General features: G+C 46.4%; 1 protein-coding gene across 9 annotated transcripts in view; it reads left to right on the forward strand.

Annotated features, from left to right (window-relative positions):
* The window catches only part of ninl (ninein-like), a 132,612-nt gene that overhangs the window by 72,608 nt on the left and 35,045 nt on the right, over window positions 1–24,959 (forward strand). For 8 of the 9 annotated variants that reach the window (XM_038804611.1, XM_038804603.1, XM_038804663.1 and 5 more), the window contains 6 exons: window positions 2,125–2,265; window positions 4,646–4,820; window positions 9,256–9,366; window positions 12,505–12,594; window positions 18,273–18,281; window positions 24,123–24,273. In XM_038804611.1, coding sequence (XP_038660539.1) covers window positions 2,125–2,265; window positions 4,646–4,820; window positions 9,256–9,366; window positions 12,505–12,594; window positions 18,273–18,281; window positions 24,123–24,273 — 677 coding nt within the window. The remainder of the gene's footprint in view (window positions 1–2,124; window positions 2,266–4,645; window positions 4,821–9,255; window positions 9,367–12,504; window positions 12,595–18,272; window positions 18,282–24,122; window positions 24,274–24,959) is intronic. The other variant, XM_038804635.1, reaches the window with a different exon arrangement.

Genomic DNA, 24,959 nt, shown 5'->3' on the forward strand with positions numbered 1-24,959 from the left:
CAATCATGTCTGTGCCAGCCATCAAACACCTGACTATTCTAATCCTATTTTCTAGCACTTGGTCCGTAGCCTTAATAAATTGTAGTTAAACAAAGCTACACACACGGCAAAAATACATTCTCTTCCAATTAACCCACTATCATGGTTACATTTCATTAGTACCATTCCTCATAAACAGCAGTAATATTCTAGGTCATTACCACCTCATTTGATTCCTCCACTTTCACTAAGTAGTCCGACAGTGTGTCTGATATACAGTAATTTCCTCCAGTTACGTTATGGGAAGGCAAAGCCATTGCTATTGGTCCAGGCGGCAAACTCGATTTCCTAACTACCAACTTCAGACCTTTCCCTGGCAACGGTCTGGTTGAGCAAGATTATTCGCATCCCCGGTGTCACATTCCACCCCAAGATGAGTGCCCAGCCACATATTCACGGCCTCAATTCAGGACCACCTATTTCCACTTCCATAATATCGCTCAACTCTGCCCTTGCCTCAGCTCATCCACTGCTGAATCCTTCATCTATACCGTTGATACCTCTAAACCTGATTATTACAGCATGTTGCTCGCCAGTCGCCCACATTCTAACTTCTGTAAACTTGAGGTCATCCAAAACTTTACTGTCTGTGCCTTTCCTCATACCAAATTCCATTCCCATGTCATCTCTGTGCTTGCTGACATCCACTGCCTCCCAGTTAAGCAATAGAACAAACAAAAAACAATACCGCATAGGAACAGGCCCTCCAAGCCTGTACCAGTCATGATACCAACCTTGGCCAAAACCCTCAGCACTTCTTTGTACCGTATCCTTCTATACCCATTTATCAAGATGCCTTTTGAACGGGGTTAATGTATCGATACCTCAATTGCTTCAGATCTCTTCATGGACATGCCCCTTCCTACCTCTTTCATCTCCTCCAGCCCAAAGACTCTACAAGACACCTGTGCTCATCAAATTCCAACCTCTTAAGTATCCCTTTTTTAACTGTTTCTCCAATGCTGGCTGTGCTTCTGCTGCCAGAGTCCTAAGCAATGGATTCCCTCTCTAAACATTTGGACCCCTCTCCCTTTCTTTATTCCATTAAGAAGTCTTACAACACCAGGTTAAAGTCCAACAGGTTTGTTTCAAACACGAGCTTTCGGAGCACGGCTCCTTCTTCAGGTGAATGGAAAGGCTTGTTCCAGAAATGTTTATATAGACACAGTCAGAGATGCCCCGGAATGCGAGCACCTGCAGGCAATCAAATCATCAAAGATGCAGAGAGAGAGGTAACTCCAGGTTAAAGAGGTGTGAATTGTCCCAAGCCAGTTCAGTCGGTAGGCCTCTGCAAGTCCAGGCTTGTTGGTGGGGGCCGAATGTAATGCGACATGAATCCCAGATCCCGGTTGAGTCCTGTAATGCGACATGAATCCCAGATCCCGGTTGACTCAACCGGGATCTGGGATTCATGTCGCATTACATTCGGCCCCCACCAACAAGCCTGGACTTGCAGAGGCCTACCGACTGAACTGGCTTGGGACAATTCACACCTCTTTAACCTGGAGTTACCTCTCTCTCTGCATCTTTGATGATTTGATTGCCTGCAGGTGCTCGCATTCCGGGGCATCTCTGACTGTGTCTATATAAACATTTCTGGAACAAGCCTTTCCATTCACCTGAAGAAGGAGCCGTGCTCCGAAAGCTCGTGTTTGAAACAAACCTGTTGGACTTTAACCTGGTGTTGTAAGACTTCTTACTGTGCTCACCCCAGTCCAACGCCGGCATCTCCACATCATGTTTACTTTCAGGCATTGCATCATCCTCTTTATCTGTCAAAATGCCTGTTTCCTATGCTCACTTACACAATGCATGGCTGACAATCCAGTATTTAGCAGAAAGCCATTTTAACTCACCATGTGCTGGTCCTAATTTAATGTGCGCTGGTCCATCAAACTGCCCAGCACATTCCGGTCCTCCAGTTGTGTGGAACCTCGTTCTCGCTGGAAACCTATTAGGATCCTTCCTAATTATTAAGAGTAGGATACTGCTCATTCTAAGTGACTACTTTTATTCCTGTGTCAATCATTTTCTTTGTATAACAAATGGATGTTGAATTGATGTGTGCACCTTGTTTTTTTGCAGAGGGCAAATTCAACAGCTGCACAAGGAGAGAGACAAAGTGAAAGTGGACTTGGATAGAGCAGAGAAGCGAAATGTTCAGCTAGCCAAGGACGTTGATGACCAACATTCCGCAATGGAATCGCTCAATGAGACCAAACTCAAGTCAGTGGGAGATGATATTTTAATTTTACCTTTCGTTCCCTAGATATGGAGATCTCCCAGGATGTGGGAAAAGGAAAAAAAATATTCAGTTGCTAGAAATTATTTTTGTGGAATATTACTGGCAAAGCAGGTATTTATTGGCCATCCCTTGGTACCTTTGAAAGGTGATTGTGAACGGCCTTCTTGAACCACTGCAGACTATGTGGTAAAGTTGCTGCCAAATGTTATCAGGTGTTGAGTTCCAGATTTGACCCAGCGACGATGGGGGAAAAAAAGGTGGCCAAGTCAGGATGGTGGGTAATTTTGATGTAATGATGTTCCATTGCACCTGCTGTCCATGGTTTTCTTGGTGGTGGAAATTGTGGATTAGGGAGTACCTGTCACAGGCTGCCTCCATGCTTAATAATTCATTGGTAGATTTCCTGTTTAATGTCTATTGTGAGCTCTTTGAGTTGCAATACTACCCTATCGATTTTCTGATAAATTTTCTCCCCTATCCCTCTTTTAGGTAAGGCATTGACACCTTCCTGGAGTTTGATTCCATGGGTTTTGGGCTTCAACTGAGCAGCTATTACTATTATGGCGATTATTGATGGCCAGTGTGACCTCCAAAGGCAGCAGAGCCTAACCTGACCCTGATTTCCCCAGCTTGTTGTCGCACACACAAATCCTCAGTCCCTGCAGCAGGGTTTCTGGACGTAAATCAGGAGGAGGAAGCTTGACCAACTTCCCCTCCTTTGAATCGTGAGCACTGGACCCTATTGTCTCCCTAGCTTACATCAGATTGTTAGATACAGATCAAGATGCAGAATCAATCCCCTTGATTCTCAAAGTCCCCTGAGGGGTCGCCCCTCTCCCCATCTGATCACAATTTATTGCGTAAAAAGAATGTGTTGGACGTATGGTGATGACAGACTTATTTATGACGGCAGTAAGAAGTCTTACAAGACCAGGTTAAAGTCCAACAGGTTTGTTTTGTTATGGGCCAGGGTTTAGAGAACCCCAAAGTGTATCATGGAGTTCACCTGACCCACAACCTTTAATAGATTGTGGTATGGGGAGCACACGGCCCAATCTACAGGTGTGGTACAGCAGAAATGGAAAAGTATTTTTTAAAAGCAAAACAATGTTTATTCTATGAACTCAAAGTTAACCTTTTTAAAACATACAATGAACATCTTAGCAACCATCAATTCAAATACAACCCTCAAAGAGTACAACACGAAGTAATGCTTACGTTGTCCTTTTAACATCTAGAAGACTTACAAAAAAAAAATACCTGTTACAGAAGCACATCAGGCTAAAGTTACTACTAAAAACAATTATAATTCTGAATTCACCAACTGATCAAGAGATGGTCTTTTCATTGCAGAGAGATCAGCAGTACAGTTGCTTTGTCTGACTTCAGCTTCAACACTCAGAACAAAACTAAAACACACCCTGCAGCAAACAGCCTAAAACAAAAGTAAAAAGCTGACAGACAGCCCAGCTCCACCCACTCTCTGAGATCACTGCAGTAATAAACACCCATTTCATAAAGGTACTTTCACTACAGATATTTATATACACACCCATTTATAAACACCCATTTCTTAAAGGTACTCTCACATGACAGTTTCAAATCACTAGCTTTCGGAGCACAGCTCCTTCCTCAGGTGAATGAAGAGGTGGGTTCCAGAAAACATATATATATATATAGACCAAGTCAATGAAGCAAGACGATATTTTGAATGCCAGTCTTTGCAGGTAGTTAAGTTTTTACAGCTCCAGACTTAATTAACTGTGCTCTGAAATCTAGTGATTTGAAACAAACCTGTTGGACTTTAACCTGGTGTTGTAGAACTTCCTACTGTGCTCACCCCAGTCCAACGCCGGCATCTCCACATCATTGTTTGCCTGGAGAAGGAGATAATGAAGAAAGTTGTGATAGGAACATTTATAACAGACATAGGATTATATTTATTTTTATACGGATTCAGTTTCTTAGAATTTTCAGCCCAGCAATAGACATTGTGATTAATTCACTGTTATATATGCTCAATACTAGCCTCCTCCCATTTCACTCTTTTGAACCCTATCACATATCCTTCTCTTCCTTTCTCCTTTATGTACTTACCTAGTTTCCCCTTGAAATGTATATATTGCAAATATTCTCAACTGCTCCATATGGCAGCAAGGTTTCTAATTCTAACCCCTCTCTGGGTAAAGCGGTTTCTCCCCAATTTTGTATTGTTAAAGATAAACGTTTGCAAAGGTGAATTTTGTGGTGAGGTTGTTAACAATATTCAACCATTCCTTTCAATGCAATTGTAATAAATTGGATGCTGCCTCCCCCCCCCCACCTCCCCCCTCCCCCCTCCCTGCCCCCACCCACACACAGACACTTGGATCAAGGATACAAGGAAAAGATGACAGCAGTTAAATTGGAGTTGGACAGGGAGCAGGAGCTAATTACACAGCAGGTGAACACACAACGAGCAGAACTGGAACATGAGATAGACTCCCTCCGATCAGAGGAGATCCATTTCCAAGAGAAGCTGAAACTAACAATGAAGGTATGCCGAAGAATAACATGGCACATCTCCCATTTGGGCAAGAGAATTTTATTTTATTCCATTGTTTTTCCTCCGTTCTTTCCCCCACTGCTTAGACACAGGAACAGCATTCCTGGCTCAGAAGAGTATTGAGGCGAAATGTGGAGGAATGCTTCATAATTCCCATTGAGGTGACTAGGCTGGGATGGTCGATCTCTGTATCATCTGCTGCCTCCTCCTGCCGCTGCCACCGCCTGCCGCTGCCTCCGTCTGCCGCTGCCTCCTCCTGCCGCTGCCTCCTCCTGCCGCTGCCTCCTCCTGCCGCTGCCTCCTCCTGCCGCTGCCTCCTCCTGCCACTGCCTCCTCCTGCCGCTGCCTCCTCCTGCCGCTGCTCATGCCTGCCGCTGCCTCCTCCTGCCGCGCCTCCTCCTGCCGCTGCCTCCTCCTGCCGCTGCCTCCTCCTGCCGCTGCTCTCCTCCTGCCGCTGCCTCCTCCTTGCCGCTGCCACCTCCTGCGCTGCCTCCTCCAGCCGCTGCCTCCTCCTGTCCGCTGCCGCCTCCTCCTGCCGCTGCCTCTTCCTGCCGCTGCCACCGCCTGCCGCTGCCTCCGTCTGCCGCTGCCTCCTACTGCCGCTGCCACCGCCTGCCGCTGCCTCCTCCTGCCGCTGCCTCCTCCTGCCACTGCCTCCTCCTGCCGCTGCCTCCTCCTGCCGCTGCCTCCTCCTGCCGCTGCCTCCTCCTGCCACTGCCTCCTCCTGCCGCTGCCTCCTCCTGCCGCTGCCTCCTCCTGCCACTGCCTCCTCCTGCCGCTGCCTCCTCCTGCCGCTGCCTCCTCCTGCCGCTGCCTCCTCCTGCCGCTGCCTCCGCCTGCCGCTACCTCCGCCTGCCGCTGCCTCCGCCTGCCGCTGCCTCCTCCTGCTGCTGCCTCCTCCTGCAACCGCCTGCCGCTGCCGCCTACTGCCGCTGCCTCCTCCTGCCGCAGCCTCCTCCTGCCGCTGCCTCCTCCTGCCGCTGCCACCTCCTGCCGCTGCCACCTCCTGCCGCTGCCTCCTCCTGCCACCGCCTGCCGCTGCCTCCTCCTGCCGCTGCCACCGCCTGCCGCTGCCTCCTCCTGCCACTGCCTGCCGCTGCCTCCTCCTGCCGCTGCCTCCGCCTGCCGCTGCCTCCTCCTGCCGCTGCCACCGCCTGCCGCTGCCACCGCCTGCCGCTGCCACCGCCTGCCGCTGCCTCCTCCTGCCGCTGCCTCCTCCTGCCGCTGCCACCGCCTGCCACTGCCGCCGCTGCCTCCTGCCGCTGCCTCCTCCTGCCGCTGCCACCGCCTGCCGCTGCCTCCTCCTGCCGCTGCCTCCTCCTGCCGCTGCCTCCTCCTGCCGCTGCCTCCTCCTGCCGCTGCCTCCTCCTGCCGCTGCCTCCTCCTGCCGCTGCCTCCTCCTGCCGCTGCCTCCTCCTGCCGCTGCCTCCTCCTGCCGCTGCCACCGCCTGCCGCTGCCTCCTCCTGCCGCTGCCACTGCCTGCCGCTGCCTCCTCCTGCCGCTGCCTCCTCCTGCCGCTGCCACCGCCTGCCACTGCCGCCGCCGCCTCCTGCCGCTGCCTCCTCCTGCGGCTGCCACCGCCTGCCGCTGCCTCCTCCTGCCGCTGCCTCCTCCTGCCGCTGCCTCCTCCTGCCGCTGCCTCCTCCTGCCGCTGCCTCCTCCTGCCGCTGCCTCCTCCTGCCGCTGCCTCCTCCTGCCGCTGCCTCCTCCTGCCGCTGCCTCCTCCTGCCGCTGCCTCCTCCTGCCGCTGCCACCGCCTGCCGCTGCCACCGCCTGCCGCTGCCTCCTCCTGCCGCTGCCTCCTCCTGCCGCTGCCTCCTCCTGCCGCTGCCTCCTCCTGCCGCTGCCTCCTCCTGCCGCTGCCACCGCCTGCCGCTGCCTCCTCCTGCCGCTGCCACCGCCTGCCGCTGCCTCCTCCTGCCGCTGCCTCCTCCTGCCGCTGCCTCCTCCTGCCGCTGCCACCGCCTGCCGCTGCCTCCTCCTGCCGCTGCCTCCTCCTGCCGCTGCCTCCTCCTGCCGCTGCCTCCTCCTGCCGCTGCCTCCTCCTGCCGCTGCCTCCTCCTGCCGCTGCCTCCTCCTGCCGCTGCCACCACCTGCCGCTGCCTCCTCCTGCCGCTGCCTCCTCCTGCCGCTGACTCCTCCTGCCGCTGCCTCCTCCTGCCGCTGCCTCCTCCTGCCGCTGCCACCTCCTGCCGCTGCCTCCTCCTGCCCCTGCCGCTGCCTCCCGCTGCCTCCTCCTGCCGCTGACTCCTCTCCTGCCGCTGCCTCCTCCTGCCGCTGCCTCCTCCTGCCGCTGCCACCTCCTGCCACCGCCTACCGCTACCTTCTCCTGCCGCTGCCACCGCCTGCCGCTGCCTCCTCCTGCCGCTGCCTCCTCCTGCCGCTGCCTCCTCCTGCCGCTGCCTCCGCCTGCCGCTGCCTCCGCCTGCCGCTGCCACCGCCTGCCGCTGCCACCGCCTGCCGCTGCCTCCTCCTGCCGCTGCCACCGCCTGCCGCTGCCACCTCCTGCCGCTGCCATTTTTGGGTTGTGGGGGTGAGACCCACGCAGACACGGGGAGAATGTGCAAACTCCACACGTACAATGACCCGGGGCTGGGATCGAACCCAGGTCCTCGGTGCCATGAGGCAGCAGTGCTAACCACTGCACAACTGTGCCGCCCAGTTCTTTGAGCCTTTGACAAACTTGGATAAGTTGGTTTCTATTCCATTATCCAAGTGATTAATAACTATGGTGAATAGTTGGTGCCCCAACAGAGATCCTTGAACCACTGGTCACATTCTGCCAATTAGATTCCAAGAGCTTTAACTTTTGCTAATGGTCTCCCATGAGGGTCTTTATCAAATGGCTTCAGGAGGTCCATATAAATAAAAAACATCTAGAGGCAACCCATGTCTACTACTTCAATCACCTCTTCAAAAAACTCTATCATGTTCATCAGGCAGGACCAACCTTTACAAATCTATGCTGCTTCTCTTTGATCAGCTGAAAAATATCAAGGTATTCAGTCATTCTATTCTTAACTATTCCGATTCCAATTCTCTTCCCACAACTAGTGGTGCACTGAGGCAGACTTTCATCAGCTTACACAGCTAGTCATTCCCGAAACAGGTCTCTAGCCTGCAGCCAGGGGCTTGTAGCTTGACGAGCGCCTCTCCACATCAAGGGTGGCTGGCCACGCATCTCTCCCAGTCTTGCCGCCAGCCAATGGCGTGTTTCGCAGGATTTGTAGGTTGACACTCCGCCTATTTGACTGTGTTACGGTTCTTCCTTGGCCATCAAATCAGTGGGACTTGAACCTGAAGCTTCTGGCTCAGAGGCAAAGACGCTACCCACTGCATCACAAGACCATCTACATCCCTTAATGATAGATTCGAACAATTTCCCATCAACAGATGTTTGGCTAACCGATCTATCATAGAATTTACAGAGCAGAAGGAAGCCATTCGGCCCATCGAGTCTGCACCGGCTCTTGGAAAGAGCACCCTACCCAAGGTCAACACCTCCACCCTATCCCCATAACCCAGTAACCCCACCCAACACTAAAGGCAATTTTGGACACTAAGGGCAATTTATCATGGCCAATCCACCTAACCTGCACATCTTTGGACTGTGAGAGGAAACCGGTGCACCCGGAGGAAACTCATGCACACACGGGGAGGATGTGCCGACTCCGCACAGACAGTGACCCAAGCCAGAATCGAACCTGGGACCCTGGAGCTGTGAGGCGATTGTGCTATCCACAATGCTACCGTCCCTGGTTTCCTTCTATCACCTTTCTAAAATAGCAGTTTTATTTTGTATTCATTCATTGGATGTGGGTGTGACTGGCTGGGCCTTTATTTACTGCTCATCCCTTATTGCCCCTGAACTGAGTGGCTTGCTAGGCTATTTAAGAGTTAGCCACGTTGCTGTGGATCTGGAATTACATGCCAGCCCGACCAGATAAGAATGGTAGATTTCCTTCCCTGAAGAACATTAGTGGGCAGCATGGTAGCAAGGTAAAAGAGAAGGGAATTTATAAACAAAAAGTTTTATCTCTTACAATTCTGAATCTGAGCACAAAAAAACAATTCATTTATCTAGCACCTATCCCAATCTTAGGATGTCCTTTGAACTGAGTAATACATGTTAGCCATGACGAGAGGTTTACTCCCTTGCTCTTTAAATGGTGATTTGAGATTTCTTTATGTGCACCTGAGGGGAAAAATGGGGCCTCAATTTAAAATGCCATCCCAAAGATGGCACCTCTGGCAGTGCAGCATTCCCTCAGTACTGCAAGTGTCAGCCTCAATCTTGTGCTCAAATGTCTGAAGTGGGATGAACCCACAGCTTTCTGGCCTTGGAAGGGAGAGTGTTATCACGGCTGACACCTAATCTATCTCTAATTAATAGTTCATTGATGGTAATTCTTTTCTTTTCAACAGGAGAACAGCCGATTGCAGAAAGAACTTGTGGAAACAGTGGAAAAATTGACTGAATCTGAGAAACTGGTTTCCAGATTACAGAAGGACCTTGACTACGTACTGAAAGAAAAAGCAAGTTTCACAGCGATATGCTTGGAATACATTTGACTGTTGTTTTTGGGTGATTTTCTGTCGATGATGGGTGGTTTCTGCTAAATATTGGCCAGAATGCAATTGGAAAATTAGGTTTTTGAAAAATACTGAGTGATTTGCAGTGATATTGGTCCTTTGCTCGGCATCATATGGGCCTTTGCACAGTGGGTAACGCTCCTTCAAGATCAAATACACCTTTCAGGTCAAGCAGGGCTAGAAGGCAGGGTCTTTAACTTGACGGGAGTTATGGGAAGAGGAGGACAAAAGGAGAGCAGGAGGTCAATGGAGAGCACTGGGAGAAGAGTTGGATAAGGGAGAGCAGGGGATTGGGTTAAATGCATAGTGAAGGGGGCAGTAGTATGGGATGGGAAAGAGATATGGATGATCAAATAGAGAGGGGTTGAATGAATGGACCAGATTTTACATAGTAATGGTGGTGAAACCATAATTATCATCATTACTCCTGTAAAACCCACACCACTTTTGGAGGCAGCACACATGCTGATAAATGCACAAATCCAAACGTCACTGCCGACACTTCCCAATAGTATGCACTGTTGGTGTTATCCCGGTTTGCAATCAGTTAGAAATCACTGAAATGATGAGAACTTGCCCTTTGACACTATTAGTCTCGTTGAACAAAACCTCTCAAAGCTGCACCTTATGGTTTTTCCCAATCCTGGCAACATCTTTAATCTGGTTCCAATTCGAGGGGATCTTCAAGTAACCAGCAGAATAAGCAGCCAATCATATTGAAGTATTCTCACAGACCCCAAACTAGCAAATAAAAGGCATATTTATCCAGCAATTGCATATATTTGAATTTTTAGTAGTATACTGAGTTAATATTTACAGCTGAAATGCCACACTGGGTAAAACTAATTTTATACTTATCGAATGGCACATTTCTCCATTACGACCAAAACGTTCAAACTTTTATTTTGAATATTTTGAAGTTGCTTATAATTTTTCAGATTCTACCTTAACCTCACGTATTCTTCCCAATCATTTATTTCACTCCATTTAAAATGCAATTACAATTGCAGGATAAATATGTCTTTCACTTGCTAGTTTGGTGTCTGTGAGAATACCTCAGTATGATTGGCTGCTTATCTTGCTGGTTACTTGAAGATCCCCTTGAATTTGCATCAGATTCAAGATGATGCCAGGATTGGGAAAAACCAAAGCACAGAGCTAGTTAGATTTTTATGAGCAGCTTTTTTTTGTGGCAAGTGGTAAACACTACCACTTAGCTGCTGGTTGCAAAATCGGAGCCAATACATTAATCAGTCAAGTGCTAAATTCTGTGGTAGTTTTGTGCACAGGGGTAGGGACCTGAGTTTTTTTTTAAATTGTTTCGGGATGCAGACACCACTGGCAAGGCCAACATTTATTGCCCTTACGCAAATATTTCTCACCCACCTTCTTGAACTGCTGGACTAAGTATGGTATAGGCACACCAACACTGCTGTTTGGGAGGGAGTTGCACGTATTTGACCCAGCCACAGTGAATAAATGACGATATAGTTCCAAGTCAGGATGGTGTGTGACTTGCATTCTGCTAGATGGTCGAGGCTCTAGGTTTCGAAGGTGCTGTTGAAGGTGCCTTGACGAGTTACTCCGGTACATTTTATAAATGGTATATACTGCGGCCACTGTGCAATGGTGGTGGAGGAAGTGACTTTTTAAGGTGGTGGAATGCCTGCTGATCCAGAAGACTCCTTTGTTGAGCTTCTTGAGTGTTTTTGGAGCTGTAGTCATTCAGATATGTGGAGACTATTCTCTCATAATTCTGACGTGTGCCTCACCGATGGTGGACAGACTTTGGGGAGTCACGAGGTGGGTTACCCGCCACAGAATTCCTAGCCTCTGATCTGCCCTTGTACAGTTATGTCTCTCGTTAATGGCAACCTCCAGGATATTGATGGTGGGGGATTTGGGTTAGTAATGCCATTGAATGTCATGAGGAGATGGTTAGATTCTCTCTTGTTGGAGATGGTCATTGACATTACCTGACATGTGTGGCTTGAATGTTACTTGCCACTTCTCAACCCAAGATTGAATGGTGTCCACGTCTTATTGCATGTGGGCACTGTTTCCATACCTGAGGACTCATTAATGATGCTGTACACTGTACAATCATCAACAAACTTTCAAATTAAGCTGTCAAGTTGAAGGGAAGATTATTGATGAAGTAGCTGAAGATGGAAGTGCCTAGGATACTACCCTGGGGAGCTTCTGCAGTGATGCCCTGAGAATGGTTGGCCTCCAACAACTACAGTCATCTTACTTTGTGCTGGGGATGACTTCAAAGAGTGGAGACTTTTATTTCTTGATTCCCATTGGCTTCAGTTTTGCTGGAATTCCTTGCTACCACCCACAGCCAATTCCTGTCTTGATCGTAAAGTAGCCACTCTCACCTCGCCTTTGAAATTCAACTTTTTGTTTGTGTTTGGGTCAAGGCTGTTATGAGGTCAGGAGCCCAGGATATTTCTGAGTTAAGTGCCACCCGTCAAGACATCTTCCATCATTTTTCTAATTAGGTTCCTTCAGGTTCCTCCCCGCGATACATGCCATCCAGAACTGGACAATTTTTTTGACATTTCCTCATCGTCGCTGGGTCAAAATCCTGGAACTTCCCATCTAACAGCATTGCTGGAACATCTTCCCCATATGAACAGCAGATGAAGGCTCACTAACTCCTTCAGGGCCAAAAGGGATCGGCAATAAATGCTAGTTTGCCCTACTGCAAAATTCAAATGCTGGGACGTAGAACATTGTTTTTCTTCCTTGCATCAAGGAAAAAAACATTTGGCAACCCTATGTCCATGATATCATTCCCCATAACAAGGCTATACTTCTGTGTAGGGAAACCGAATTTGATTAGATAAAAAGAAACTGGTTAACCGTTCAAAATGCGCACAGGTCAGTGAGTTTCTGAAAATGACAGAATACTGGCTAAGATTTCAGCTTCATCAGGTATGATATATGCTGACCCTTGCCCATCAATCTGCACACCCCCCCCCCATCCCAACCCATTGTGCCAGAGAGCTAAACAGCTATGCCGTTATATTTTATCTAATTTTTGCTTCTCTCTTTTTATCTCCGCATGTTCAGTTTGGAACACTGGATCATCCGAGCCTGGAAATCTTTGGCCAAGAGCAAAGGTTCTCTGAGCTTATAATGCAGTATGAGCAGCAGTGCAGGGTTGGTATTGGTCAAAAAAATCTTTTCAAAAATCAGAAGTTGTTACAGACAGCAGGGGGTTTATTTTAAACAGCCCTGATTTCTTTCACTATCCACCCGTAAACAGAAAGGCGTTTTGATTTGTTTCCTACTTTATAAGCGGTGGCGTATTTCCCAACTCCTCAGTTTTGATGTGAACCAGGGCAGCATTGTGGCACAGTGGGTTAGCACTGCTGCCTCACGGCGTCGAGATCCCAGATTCGATCCCGGCTCTGGGTCACTGCCCGTGTGGAGTTTGCACATTCTCCCCGTGTTTGTGTGGGTTTCGCCCCCACGACCCAAAGATGTGCAGGCTAGGTGGATTGGCCACGCTAAATTGCAAATTGCCCCTTAACTGGAAAACATTAATTGGGTACTCGAAATTTTTTTTTAAAGTTTCGATGTGAACCAATTTTCCATTAATAACCCCCCTGCAGACTCTAGATAAGATGAACTCCGAGTTTTAGTATATTTGTACACACTCGAAACGCAGTAAGAAGGGGCGGCAAGGTGGCGCAGTGTTTAGCAATGCTGCCTCAAAGAAACTAGGTTCGATCCTGGCCCCGGATCACTGTCCATGTGGAGTTTGCATATTCTCCCTGTGTCTGTGTGGGTTTCACCCCCACAGCCCAAAGATGTGCAGGGTAGGTGGATTGGCCATACTAAATTGCCCCCTAATTGGAAAAAAATAATTGGGTACTCTAAATTTATTTTTAAAAATGCAGCAGGAGGGCACTACGTAACCCCCATGTGCACTCGTACAGTAAAATAGGGAAAAAGATTTACAGGGCTAAGACCACAGAGAAAAGAACTATTGTTTCATGTGAGTCTAGAGTCCAGAATCAAAGTGTTATGCCGTCACAGAGGTTGGCAGGCTGAACTGCTGCTGGATAATTTACTTTTCAAATAAAGTTGACCTCTACGATAAGATAGGCATACAGAGATAAATCAGTCTTGTAGGTAATGGTACAAAAGGTCGAGTAGAATCAGCATAGATAGGCCCAGGTAATCAACCTGGAAGAACCTCTTTCCTGTATGCTGTTAAGTAGATGGAAAAATGCCCCGGGTCAATGTCTGTGTGGAGATTACACATCCTCAATGTGTCTATAGGTTTTCATAATAGTAATAATAATAATCTTTATTGTCACAAGTAGGCTTACATTAACACTGCAATGAAGTTACTTTGAAAAGTCCCTCGCCGCCACATTCCGGCGCCTGTTCAGGTACACAGAGGGAGAATTCAGAATGTCCAAATTACCTAACAGCACGTCTTTTGGGACTTGTGGGAGAAAATCGGAGCCCCGGATTTAACCCACGCAAACACGGGAACGTGCAGACTCCACACAGACAGTGACCCAAGTCGGGAATCGAACCTCAGACCCTGGGGCTGTGAAGCAACAGTGTTAACCACTGTGCTACTGTGCCGCCCACAGCCCAAAGATGTGCAGGTTAGGTGAATTGGCCACACTAAATTGCCCCTTAATTGGAACAAAAATAATTGGGTACTCTAAAATTAAAAAGAAAATGGAAGCCTGAGGTTTCTTATTTCCACGGGGCAATACTACTGATTTCAGCAACCGGGGGTTCATGTTGCATGACTCCCACCTCTCCGCTTTGGCCTTGTCAAAGGGTGTGCATCCCTATGTCTTTGTGATTGTTAATATTCCAACCATTAAGTCTTAAAATGAGGTTGCAGGGTCTTTTGTCCGAGTGGACAAATCGACGTTGGTTGTCAGGGGTGGCTTATGAAATGTAGATGACCGTTGAATTTGGTGTCTGAAGCCCACCAGGGGTCATTGGGGTCTCTTCAGAGATAACGAGGTGTTGGTTTGTGCAAAACTGCTATATTAGCTCTTATTGCTCAAGGGTCACAGATAGACATAACTTCAGCCATTTTAAAAGGTCTTTGCCCAGTTTTTAAAATTTTAGAAATTAACCACGAGGATATTTATATATTTTTTAGAAAATGTTGAGAGTGTGAGGTTTTAGCCCCCACAAAGTACTTCAGGGTAAATGTCTAGGGTGATTCCTGCTTCAGTTCACGACTCAGCGATGATGGAGGAAAGTTGGTTGTGTGTTGCATCAGATTTGAGTTCCACCCGTCTGTAGAACGGTCCGCTGGCGAGTGTCAGGAGAAAACGGGAAGTAAAGGTGAAATCCCGTTTGTTTTAATGTTTCCCCACGTTTCTTAATATTACTAACACTTCAATTATCAAACTTGCTTTACATGCTCTCTTGGACTTAATTTCTTTCAAGTCAATTCTGATTTCCTTAATTCACCTTTTTTAAATTAACTGGCAGTTTTGAATATGACAGGCTAGATTGTGTATCTAGAAACAGGAGGGGGAAAGCCCATGCTGCCAATTTATTGGATCCTGGCTGATCTGTATAATTAACTGCATTTTAAGCCTCGGCTCCATGTTTCCTGATACTCACACTGAACAGAAATCTATCCATCTCCTTTTCCAAATGTTTCAATTGGCCTAATCGCAGTGGCTTTTGCGGGGAGAGAGTTCCAGATTTCTACTATCCTGAAAAAGTACTTCTTGACATCATCCCTGAACAACCACGCTCTAGTGTGAAGCTTATGCTTCCTTGTTCTGGACTCCCCTGCTAGAGAGAGTAATTTCTTTCTATTTATCCGTTAATCATCTCAAAGACCATCAGACCATCTGGAGGACTGTAGTGTAGTGATAAATATCCGGAGACATGAGATGAGTGGTGGGAATGGGGACCTCATGACCACACAGAGTGGTTGAGGTCACCAGCATTTAAAAAAAAACTTATGTTTAAATGTTATTTTTTTAAGGCCCTCTCTAAATTTTTATTGCTTTACACAGCCTGCTCACTTTAATGCATGGTATCTTTAAATCTTCCTCTGTGGCTGTATACGTGCGGTACCTAAGGAGCAACCTGTGAGTGGCCTGCACAGCATCTTCCGGGGTTTGACTTGCAGGGAGCATTAGTGCCTTTAATGCAGTAAAATATCCCACTTACGAAACCAAATGTGACACGAAGCCACGTTAGGACAGTTGAACAAAAGCTTAGTCAAAGTGATAGGTTTGAAAGATTATCTTGAAGGAGGAGAGAGAGAGGTAGGGATGGGGAAAGATTTACGGAGGGATTTACAGAACTCCAGCTGTGAAGGTGCTGCTGTCAATGGTGGAGTGATTAAAATGGGGGCTTTGCAAGAGGCCGGAATTGGAGGAGACCAGAGATCTTAGTGGGTTTTAGAACTGGAGGAGTTTACAGAGAAAAAAAAAGGGGGGGGGGGGGGGGTGCAGAAATTTGAAAACAAGAGGAGAATTTTAAATTAGTAGTGTCGCCCAATAGGTACCCAGGTCAGTGAGTACAGGGTGAAGGGTGCTTGGGACAGGTTGTGAGTTAGAATATGGGCAGCAGAATTTTGGATGAATTGAAGTATGTGGCGGCTGGGAGATGGGAGCCTGGCCGGGAGAGTATTGGAATAGCCCAATCTAGAGGTGACCAAGGCACAGAGTGAGGTTTCTGCAGCTGATGAACTGAGGCAGAAATGGGTGAGTTCATCACGATGGAGGTAGATGATATCGGTGAAAAGCTCTTAATGTTGTTGGAGGTTGATCTCAGGATCAAACTGTGGGCATCAGTGGTGGGGTTTATGACGAGGGGAGTAATTGTGACTAATTTGAAGAGGATGGGTACAGTACCCGAGGAGAGGAAACAGTTAAAAATTAAAACAAGATTACATGGCTCCAGGAAGGGACGTTGGTTGGTCAGTAGTTTGGTGGGAATAGGGTTGGGGAAGCAGGAAGTGGGTCTCGTATATTATTCAATCCCTACAGTGCAGAAGGAGGCATTTCAGCCCATCGGGTCTGCACTGTCCTTAGAAAGAACACCCTACTTAAGCCCATGCCTCCACCCTATCCCCGTAACCCAGTAACCCCACTGAACCTTTTGGCATCTAAGGGGCAATTTAGCTCGGCCAATCTACCTAACCTGCACCTCGAGGCAGCACGGTGGCACAGTAGTTAGTATTGCTGCCTCACAGCGCCAGGGACCCGAGTTGAATTCCAGCCTTGAGTAACTCTGTGTGGAGTTTATACATTTTCCCTGTGTCTGCGTGGATTTCCTCCGGGTGTTCCGATTTCCTCCCACAGTCAAAAAATGTACATGTTTAATGGATTGACCATGCTAAATTGTCCCTTAATGTCCAAAGCACAGACAGGGGGAGAAAGTGCAAACTCCACACAAACAGCCATCCAAGGCTGGAATTGAACCCGGGACCCTGAAGCTTTGAGGTGGCAGTGCTAACCACTGTGCCACAGTGCTGCCTCATGGACAAGATGAGCTCAAAGATAGCATGAAGGAAAGTAGGAGAGAAATTGCAGAAAGAAGCATATTTATGGTTAGGGATGAAGTTTGACTTGGTGGACCTGAGAAAAAGTAGGAAGTAGCAAAGGCTGAACAGATGGCCTCGATCTGACTGACAAAAAGCCAGTGAGCTTCTTGCAATTGTTGAGTGCTAGATGGGTATGTGAGGATAATAGGCAAATATGATGTTAGGATAATCCTAACCTTTTATTGTCACAAGTATGAAGTTACTGTGAAAACCCATAGTCGCCACATTCCGGCACCTGTTCGGGTAAGCTGGTATGGGAATTGAACCCGCGCTGCTGGCCTTGTTCTGCATCACAAACCAGCTGTCTAGCCCACTGAGCTAAACCAGCCCTAAAGGAAGGTAGGAGGAAACGTAAACACAGCATATGCACCATCACAGACCAATGGATCAAATGACCTGTATCTGTTCAGTAAAATCCGATGTAATGTGGGTAATGGGTAACAATTGCAGAAATTTAAAGCAATTCTTGCACATTTCTGGGACACTTGCAGGTGGACTTTTGTAAGATATTAAATACGCTTATGAAGTAAGTTTAATAGTAATTTTAAATTTCTACATGTCGTGACAGACATCTCAATTGGATCCGTACTGTCTGTTTTCTGTTAAGAACATGTGCTTTTTAACCATTTTCCATCTCTATTAAGTACTGACCAAATATCGTATAACACAGAACAAGAAAATTACTGTTTTCACTGACGACACGGATTGGAATTAATAGCAATCTTGTCTAACAGTTACTATAGTGACCCCTTATTTGGGGGAAGTTAAGCTTCACAAGGAGATTTCTGGTCCATCATTTTGACAATTTTGATGTTTTAAAAAAAAATTTAATTATCCAATTATTTTTTCCAATTAAGGGGGCAATTTAGTGTGGCCAATCCTACAATTTTGATGTTGATGAGGTCTCTTTGCATAATGGCTGTTTCTAGTGTTTGATTTGTCATCATATTTAATTAAAATAAAGTCTTAAAGCCATTCAGCATATCACAGTATTTTTCTTGATTTTATTTGTAACTATTAATAATTCTGCTTAAATTTCCGGGCAATTAAGTGCTATTAATCTAGTCAAGAAACAATACTGATGTCAGAGGAACAAAGTTTCTTATTGTTAACATTCACCTTTAAATCTCTCTCATTTCTTGTCCAGACAGGGAAAGGATTAAATTGTACTTCATACTATTCCACAGCAAATGTGAAGTCTTTATAAAAGCAAGAAAAATCTGTACTTACTTTGTTCACTGTCTCTCTCTTTACTCTAATGCCTTCCTTTTGGAATTACTAGAGGGTGAAGGTGAGCATTCATCAAATTAATACTTTTTTAATGATTGAGATTTTATCCATATTTTTAAAAGTAAAAATCTATTTTAACATTCTTGAGTGTGTTTTAATTTGCTCCAAGTCTTCACATTTCCAGCACCATTGGTGAAAAGGCAAGAGGGTAACCAGTCAAACTCCTGCCAATTTGAGGTGGTCATCTTCACTCCAACTCACTCTTGCCTTGAACCTGAGCTTAGGATCAACTCTCACATTTTCTTCCTTCTCAACTTGATGCATCAACGATATGCTTCAGCAGGCCCTCATCTCTTTTAAATTTCACAGTGATGAGATGTAGCAGGCATTAATTATATGCATCTGACTGTACAATTCTCACCAACATTTACTTCAAAAACAAGGGATTTGTCAGTTGATTGTAGTGCATTTCAGTTGTTGGGAAGAGGGGAGAAAGTAGGATATCCGGTATTTTGTAGCTTTATTAATACAAGTCCTAGATTTAGGTGTAGATCTTCAAAAGTATTAATGCAATAATCCTCATTTTTTTTCACACTTACTCCTTCTTGGTCCTATATTCACTAACTATATTCACTTCGTATCCTTCCTCCTCCCCTTCCACCGTTCTGCGTTTTTATCGGGCAGCACGGTAGCATAGTGGTTCGCACAATTGCTTCACAGCTCCAGGATCCCAGGTTCGATTCCTGGCTGGGTCACTGTCTGTGCGGAGTCTGCACGTTCTCCCCGTGTCTGCGTGGGTTTCCTCCAGGTGCTCCGGTTTCCTCCCACAGTCCAAAGATGTGTAGGTTAGGTGGATTGGCCATACTAAATTGCCCTTAGTGTCCTAAAAAAGGTTAAGTGGGGGGTTGCTGGGTTTAGGGGATAGGGTAGATACGTGGGCTTGGGTAGGGTGAGCTTTAAGGGCTGGTGCAGACTCGATGGGCCGAATGGCCTCCTTCTGCACTGTAAATTCTATGCTTCTAACCCCACCCATACCTCTCTCTCCATAGAGCCCCTACAGTGCAGAAGGAGGCCATTCAGAGCCTGCACCAACTCTACCATGAGCACCCTACCTAGCCCCATCCCCGTACCTCCATCTAATCTGCACCTTTGGACTGTGGGAGGAAGCTGGAGCACTCGGAGGAGAACATGCAAACTCCACACAGTCACCCAAGGTCACCCTCGTATCTGGCACTGTGAGGCAGCCATGTCTCTTTTTAAGACTTGCCTCATCTAAAAACTACAACAAAACATTGATCGCTCTGTCATAACTGACCACTCTCCGACCTCCAATATGCCCTTTTTAAAGTATTGCAATGTACAGTTGTCACTCAGTTTTGTACCCACCTCTCCCAACATTACAGTACATGGTTCTGGTCGTCTTATTACAAATGTGAGAAAACAAAACTGGAGAAACCGTGTAAAAAAAAAAAAAAGATTTACAGGGATGTTATCAGAACTGAACAGCTATCAAGAAAGGCTTAATAGGCTAGACTTCTTTTCTCTAGAAAAGGGTAGGTAATAATAATAGTAATCGCTTATTGTCACAAGTAGGCTTCAATGAAGTTCCTGTGAAAAGTCCCTAGTCGCCACATTCCGGCGCCTGTTTGGAGAGGCCGGTATGGGAATTGAACCCGGCTGCTGGCATTGTTCTGCATTACAAGCCAGCTGTTTAGCCCACTGTGCTAAACCAGCCCCTAATGGAGTAGTAACCTGATTTAAGAATTTTAAATTATTACGGGGTTTAATAGGGTGAATTTAGAGAGGATGTTCCTACTTGTGGGGATCCAAAACTAGCAGCCCTAAATATAAGATAGTCAGTAGTATATCCAATAAGATGTTCAGGAAAAAACATCTTCACCCAGTGAGAAAGTGCAACTCATTATCACAATGAGTGTGTGAGCTGATTAGCACTGATGCAATTAGGGGGAGGCTAAATAATTACATGAGTGAGATAGGAATAGTATAAAATAATGATAGAACATGATGAAGTAAGATGAGAGGAATGAGTGTGCAGCATAAATACTGTAACAGATCTTTGTGCTTGAATAGCCTACTCGTGCTGTACAATTTTAGTTAATAATCCATCTCCAAATTCCTTCAATCTGATCTTTATCCAGCCCAAACGTCAGAACTGTAAAGTTTAAACATCATGGTGATCACAGCTTGGTATCCTCCTCCTCCTCCCCTTCCACCATTCTGCGTTTTTTATCACTGACTTCTTTGCTCTTCAATCAGCTCTCTTCTGTGGTCCATCTCCTTGGGAATAGAACATAGAACATAGAACAGTACAGCACAGAACAGGCCCTTCGGCCCTCGATGTTGTGCCGAGCAATGATCACCCTACTCAAACCCACGTATCCACCCCACACCCATAACCCAACAACTCCCCCCCCTTAACCTTACTATTTAGGACACTACGGGCAATTTAGCATGGCCAATCCACCTAACCTGCACATCTTTGGACTGCTTTATCCTGGTCCCTTCTACTTGTTCCAATGTAGCCAGCATGTTTCCTGCAATGGCTTTGCCTTCCAGCCTCTGCACAGAAACTTCACATGTGCCCAGGGCCCCTTCATTGTCTTCACGCTGCATCTCGGTGACATCATTTGCGGCCATCAGGTCAGCTTTCATATGTCCGCTGGTGGAACCTATCTCGACCTATCTGCCAAAATATCTCATCTTTAAACCATCAAAATGCTGTCCCACTGCTTGCCTGGCATCAAGAACAACAACTTATATTTATACAGCACCTTTAGCACAATAAAACATACCAAGACATTTCACAAGAGCATTATGAAACAAAGTCATTGAGCCACACAAGGACATGTTGGGTCAGATGAGCAATAGATTGGTCAAAGAGTTGAATTCAAGACATGTCTTAAAGGAGAAAAGCGAGGTATAACGAGGATGTTTGAGAGCTTGGATCCTAGGCAGCTGAACGCATGGCCCCCAATAGTGGAGCAGTTCAAAGTAGGGAATGGAATTCGAGGATCGTAGATATCTCAGAGGGTTGTAGGGCCGGAGGTGATGACAGAGATTGGGAAGGACGAGGCCATAGAAGGAATCTGAAGTCAAGTTGTTGCTTGATCGAAAGCCAGAAAGAACGGGGGTGATAGCTCATGCCAGATCTGTTTCCCTAAGACATGGGCAGTAGAGTTATAGAGGACCTCCAGTTTGTGGTCGGAGACCAGCCAGGAGTCGGGTGGAATAGTTGAGTTTGAGGTAAGAAAGATATGAATGAGGGTCTCCACAGCAGATGGGGAAAGTCAGGCAATGTTACAGAGGGGCAAATAGGCGGTCTTAGTGATGGCATAAAACTTTGGTCAGAAGAAGCTTATTTTGGAATCACATGTGACAGCAAGGTTGCAAACCCTTTGACTCAATCTCAGACGGTTGCCGGTGAGAGGGATGGACTTAGTAACTAAGGAATGTAGTTTGGAGTATGGACTGAAAACAATGGCTTTGGGTCTGTCCAATATTAAATTGGAGGAAATTTCTGCTGTTCGATAAGCAGTTACTTCTGGTCTCCTGGCCAGTATTTACTACATTGCTGTTTGTAGGGGCTTGCTGTAAGCAAATTGGCTGCTGTGTTTCCCAAATTACAACAGTGGCTGCACTTCAAAAAATATTTTGGTGTCTGCAAAGCGCTTTAATGTGCCCAGTGGTTGTGAAAAACACTATATAAATGTATGTCTTTACTTCTTTCTTTTCTTAACTGTCCTGTAAGGAAATCTTGCTACTAGAATACAAATGGCAGGAGTTTCAGCTTTGAGTAACAAGCAATTGAAGTGTGCAAACTAAAGCCTTACTAAAGAAATTGCCTTCATTTTCACAAGAATACTCTGGGACCAACCTCCGTGTTCTAAATAGAGCTCAGTCAATCTTTTGGTGTTAAAGGCAGAAGTTTGCTGCTTACAATTTGAATTAGCAGAGAATTTTGATGACTTTTGAGTTGAGAATGAAGGGTGGGATTATCCGGGCAGCGATGCTGAAATCCCTTTCAGCGATCGGCCGGAGAATCAACGTTTGCAATGAGAGTGGGGGTGGTGCTGCATTCGCGATGCTCCGCTCCCTCCACAGTACGCTGCATGCCGTATGGACAGCCACAGGACATTGCCTCCCCTCCCCACCGGCCGAGTTTCCGACGGTGTGGGTCTCTCATGCTATTTCTTGTCGGTAACCTGGAGTGGTGGCTGCGGACTCAGTCCAGCACCGCCATAATTGGGGAAGAGCCGATCCGCGGGCAGGGGCTGGGGGCACAGTTGTGGGGTTGGTCTGGGGTCATAAGCTGACCAAAGGGGGACACTATTTTGCAGGCTGGGTCCGCACATGCACAGCCATGGACCCGGCAATTTTCCAGGCTGTATCGGCAGCTAGAGCTGGGTTCTCTACGCTGCCTGCCTACTAGCCCCCCCCCACCAAACGGAGAATTGGTGGCCGTTCTGCTCCGAATTTACGGTCGTAAAACGGCACCGTTTCCACGCCAGCGTCAGGACAAAGCCTGAAAATCGGAGGATCAAGCCCCAAGTGTCCGTTTTGATAAGGAGAATAGAAGAGTGTGAATTAAGTTTGTGGAGTTAAGTGTAACCTCACAGGGCGAAGGAAAGGGAAACTCAGCTGGAGTTCATGATCTTGGTTCCTTAGTGGTGATAACTGCTGGAAAGTGAGCTGAGGACTTGGTATGGTACAGCCTACTTGCACTCACTGGCATTAAGCAGTCTGTTCATACTCACTCACTTATGAAGAATTGCAGACAATGCATGAGTCCAGCTAACAGAGTACCAACTTGTGTACGGGTTTGTCTAATTGGGAGTCATGCCTTTAGGAGTGGAGGGAGAGGGTGGAGGGGGTTCAGGAAAGGGGACAATGATAGTTTAAGTGATTGTAGTAATCAAAGCCTGGTGTTTTCTCCTTGGGCACACTACAGAAATGACACCTAAATTTGCACCCATTTTGCTGACGCTAACTTGCAGTACCCTCCCAATCTCATTAGAATACAGTCAAACCCAATTTGGGCATAAGTCTGGCTCTGGAGAGATGACAAACCCAGACCAGTCTATTTCTTCTTTGGGTCTTAAAATGAAAAGCTTCAACTCGTTTTGTCGTTAATGCACATCGGGTACAAAATGTTTAGAAACTGACTGGGAAGTTTCAATTTCACTTATACTTTGCCCTACAAACCCATTCAAAGAAGCAAGCGAGGTTTATTTTAAAAACACTCAGAAGAATGAATCTGTGTTTGAAAATCTATTTACAATGTTGAGAGACTTCTCTCCCAAGCCAGTGCAAATTCAGAGTCAGGTCAGTTTTGCGATCAGCGTTTTCTTTGAAAAGAGAATTTGATGGATGTCTGTTTTTTTTTAAAACAAGGAAGCTTACATGGTGTTATTATACGCTTTACTCACCTATGCCCAGAATTCCACCATCTTTTAAATCATTTGGTTGGTTTGCACTCTTCGAAGACTGTTTGCATGTCAGCGCGGAAGAAACTCTTGACCCAGTTGTTTTTGTGTGTACTCGGTGCAAGAAAATGCAGCGGTTTCATGCCAACAACATTTTTTTTTTCTGCGTTGTAAATTGGCACAACTCTTCGGCCAGTGAGTTGGAGGTGGGTGGTACTAGAGATTCTCTGAAGTTGTGGCCAAAATACAGCGAACCCATTCTCCTGAGTGTAACAAAATTATTTTTCTGGGAAATTCAGATTGAAAATAGTTACATAATACAAATCACGTGTGGAAAATCAAATCCAGTCATTTACTGCATGATTGACCAGGAATCACCCAAACATCTCCATTCTGGAGTCACTGTATGTAACCTTTTTTTCTTTCATTATCTAAGATTTTTGTGCTTATTCCCACAGGAGTTGCGGGACCGAAATGATGAGCTCCAAACTGAAATGCAAGTGCTCCACAAACAGCTACACCATAGGAATCATCACTATGCGGGTAATAAGAAGAATTCCATTTATAGAGGCACTGACAGCAGCATTATCAGATGTGAGTCTGTCCCTGGTAAGTCTCTCTCTCTCTCTCTCTCTCTCTCTCTCTCTCTCTCTCTCTCTCTCTTCCCCCCCCCCCCGAGTGGTGCTTTATTATTGATATTACTCAATGGAGAACTATAGGAAAGGAAAGGATGTTAATGAAATAACTGTAGCGCTTTGCATAGCCTCTGGATTTTCCGAAGTGCCTTTATAGCCAATGAAGGGGAGTCACTGCTTCAATGTGACTTCCACGCCTTCAAAACAGCAGTGAAAGAAATAACAAAATTTGTTTGTAGAGACTGAATGATAGAATAGTTATAGCACAGGAAGGCGATTCAGCCCATTGTGTCTGTGCCAGCTTTCTGCAAGAGCAGCACACCTAGTTACATTTCTCTTTGCAAGAGAATAGTTTCTCTCAATCTGCTCTGTCCAGACCCCTAATAATATTAAATCTCCTGGTTGGTTGAGCGAGAATATTGGGAAGAACTATCTCTGCTCTTCTTCTTCAAAATGGTCCCTTTTGTATCTTTTATTCCCATTGGCACAAGGGTCAAGAGCCAGAGGACACTGATTTAAGGTGAATGGCAAAAGAACCAGAGGCGACCTAAGGATAAGTATTTTTACACAGTGAATGGTTAGGACCTGGAATGAACTGTCTGGGAGTATGGCAGAGTCACTTTCAATCCTGGTTTTCAATAGGGAATAGGAAATTAACTG

The sequence above is a fragment of the Scyliorhinus canicula genome, chromosome 1, assembly GCF_902713615.1.
Source record: "Scyliorhinus canicula chromosome 1, sScyCan1.1, whole genome shotgun sequence".
NCBI classification, from domain to species: Eukaryota; Metazoa; Chordata; class Chondrichthyes; order Carcharhiniformes; family Scyliorhinidae; genus Scyliorhinus; species Scyliorhinus canicula.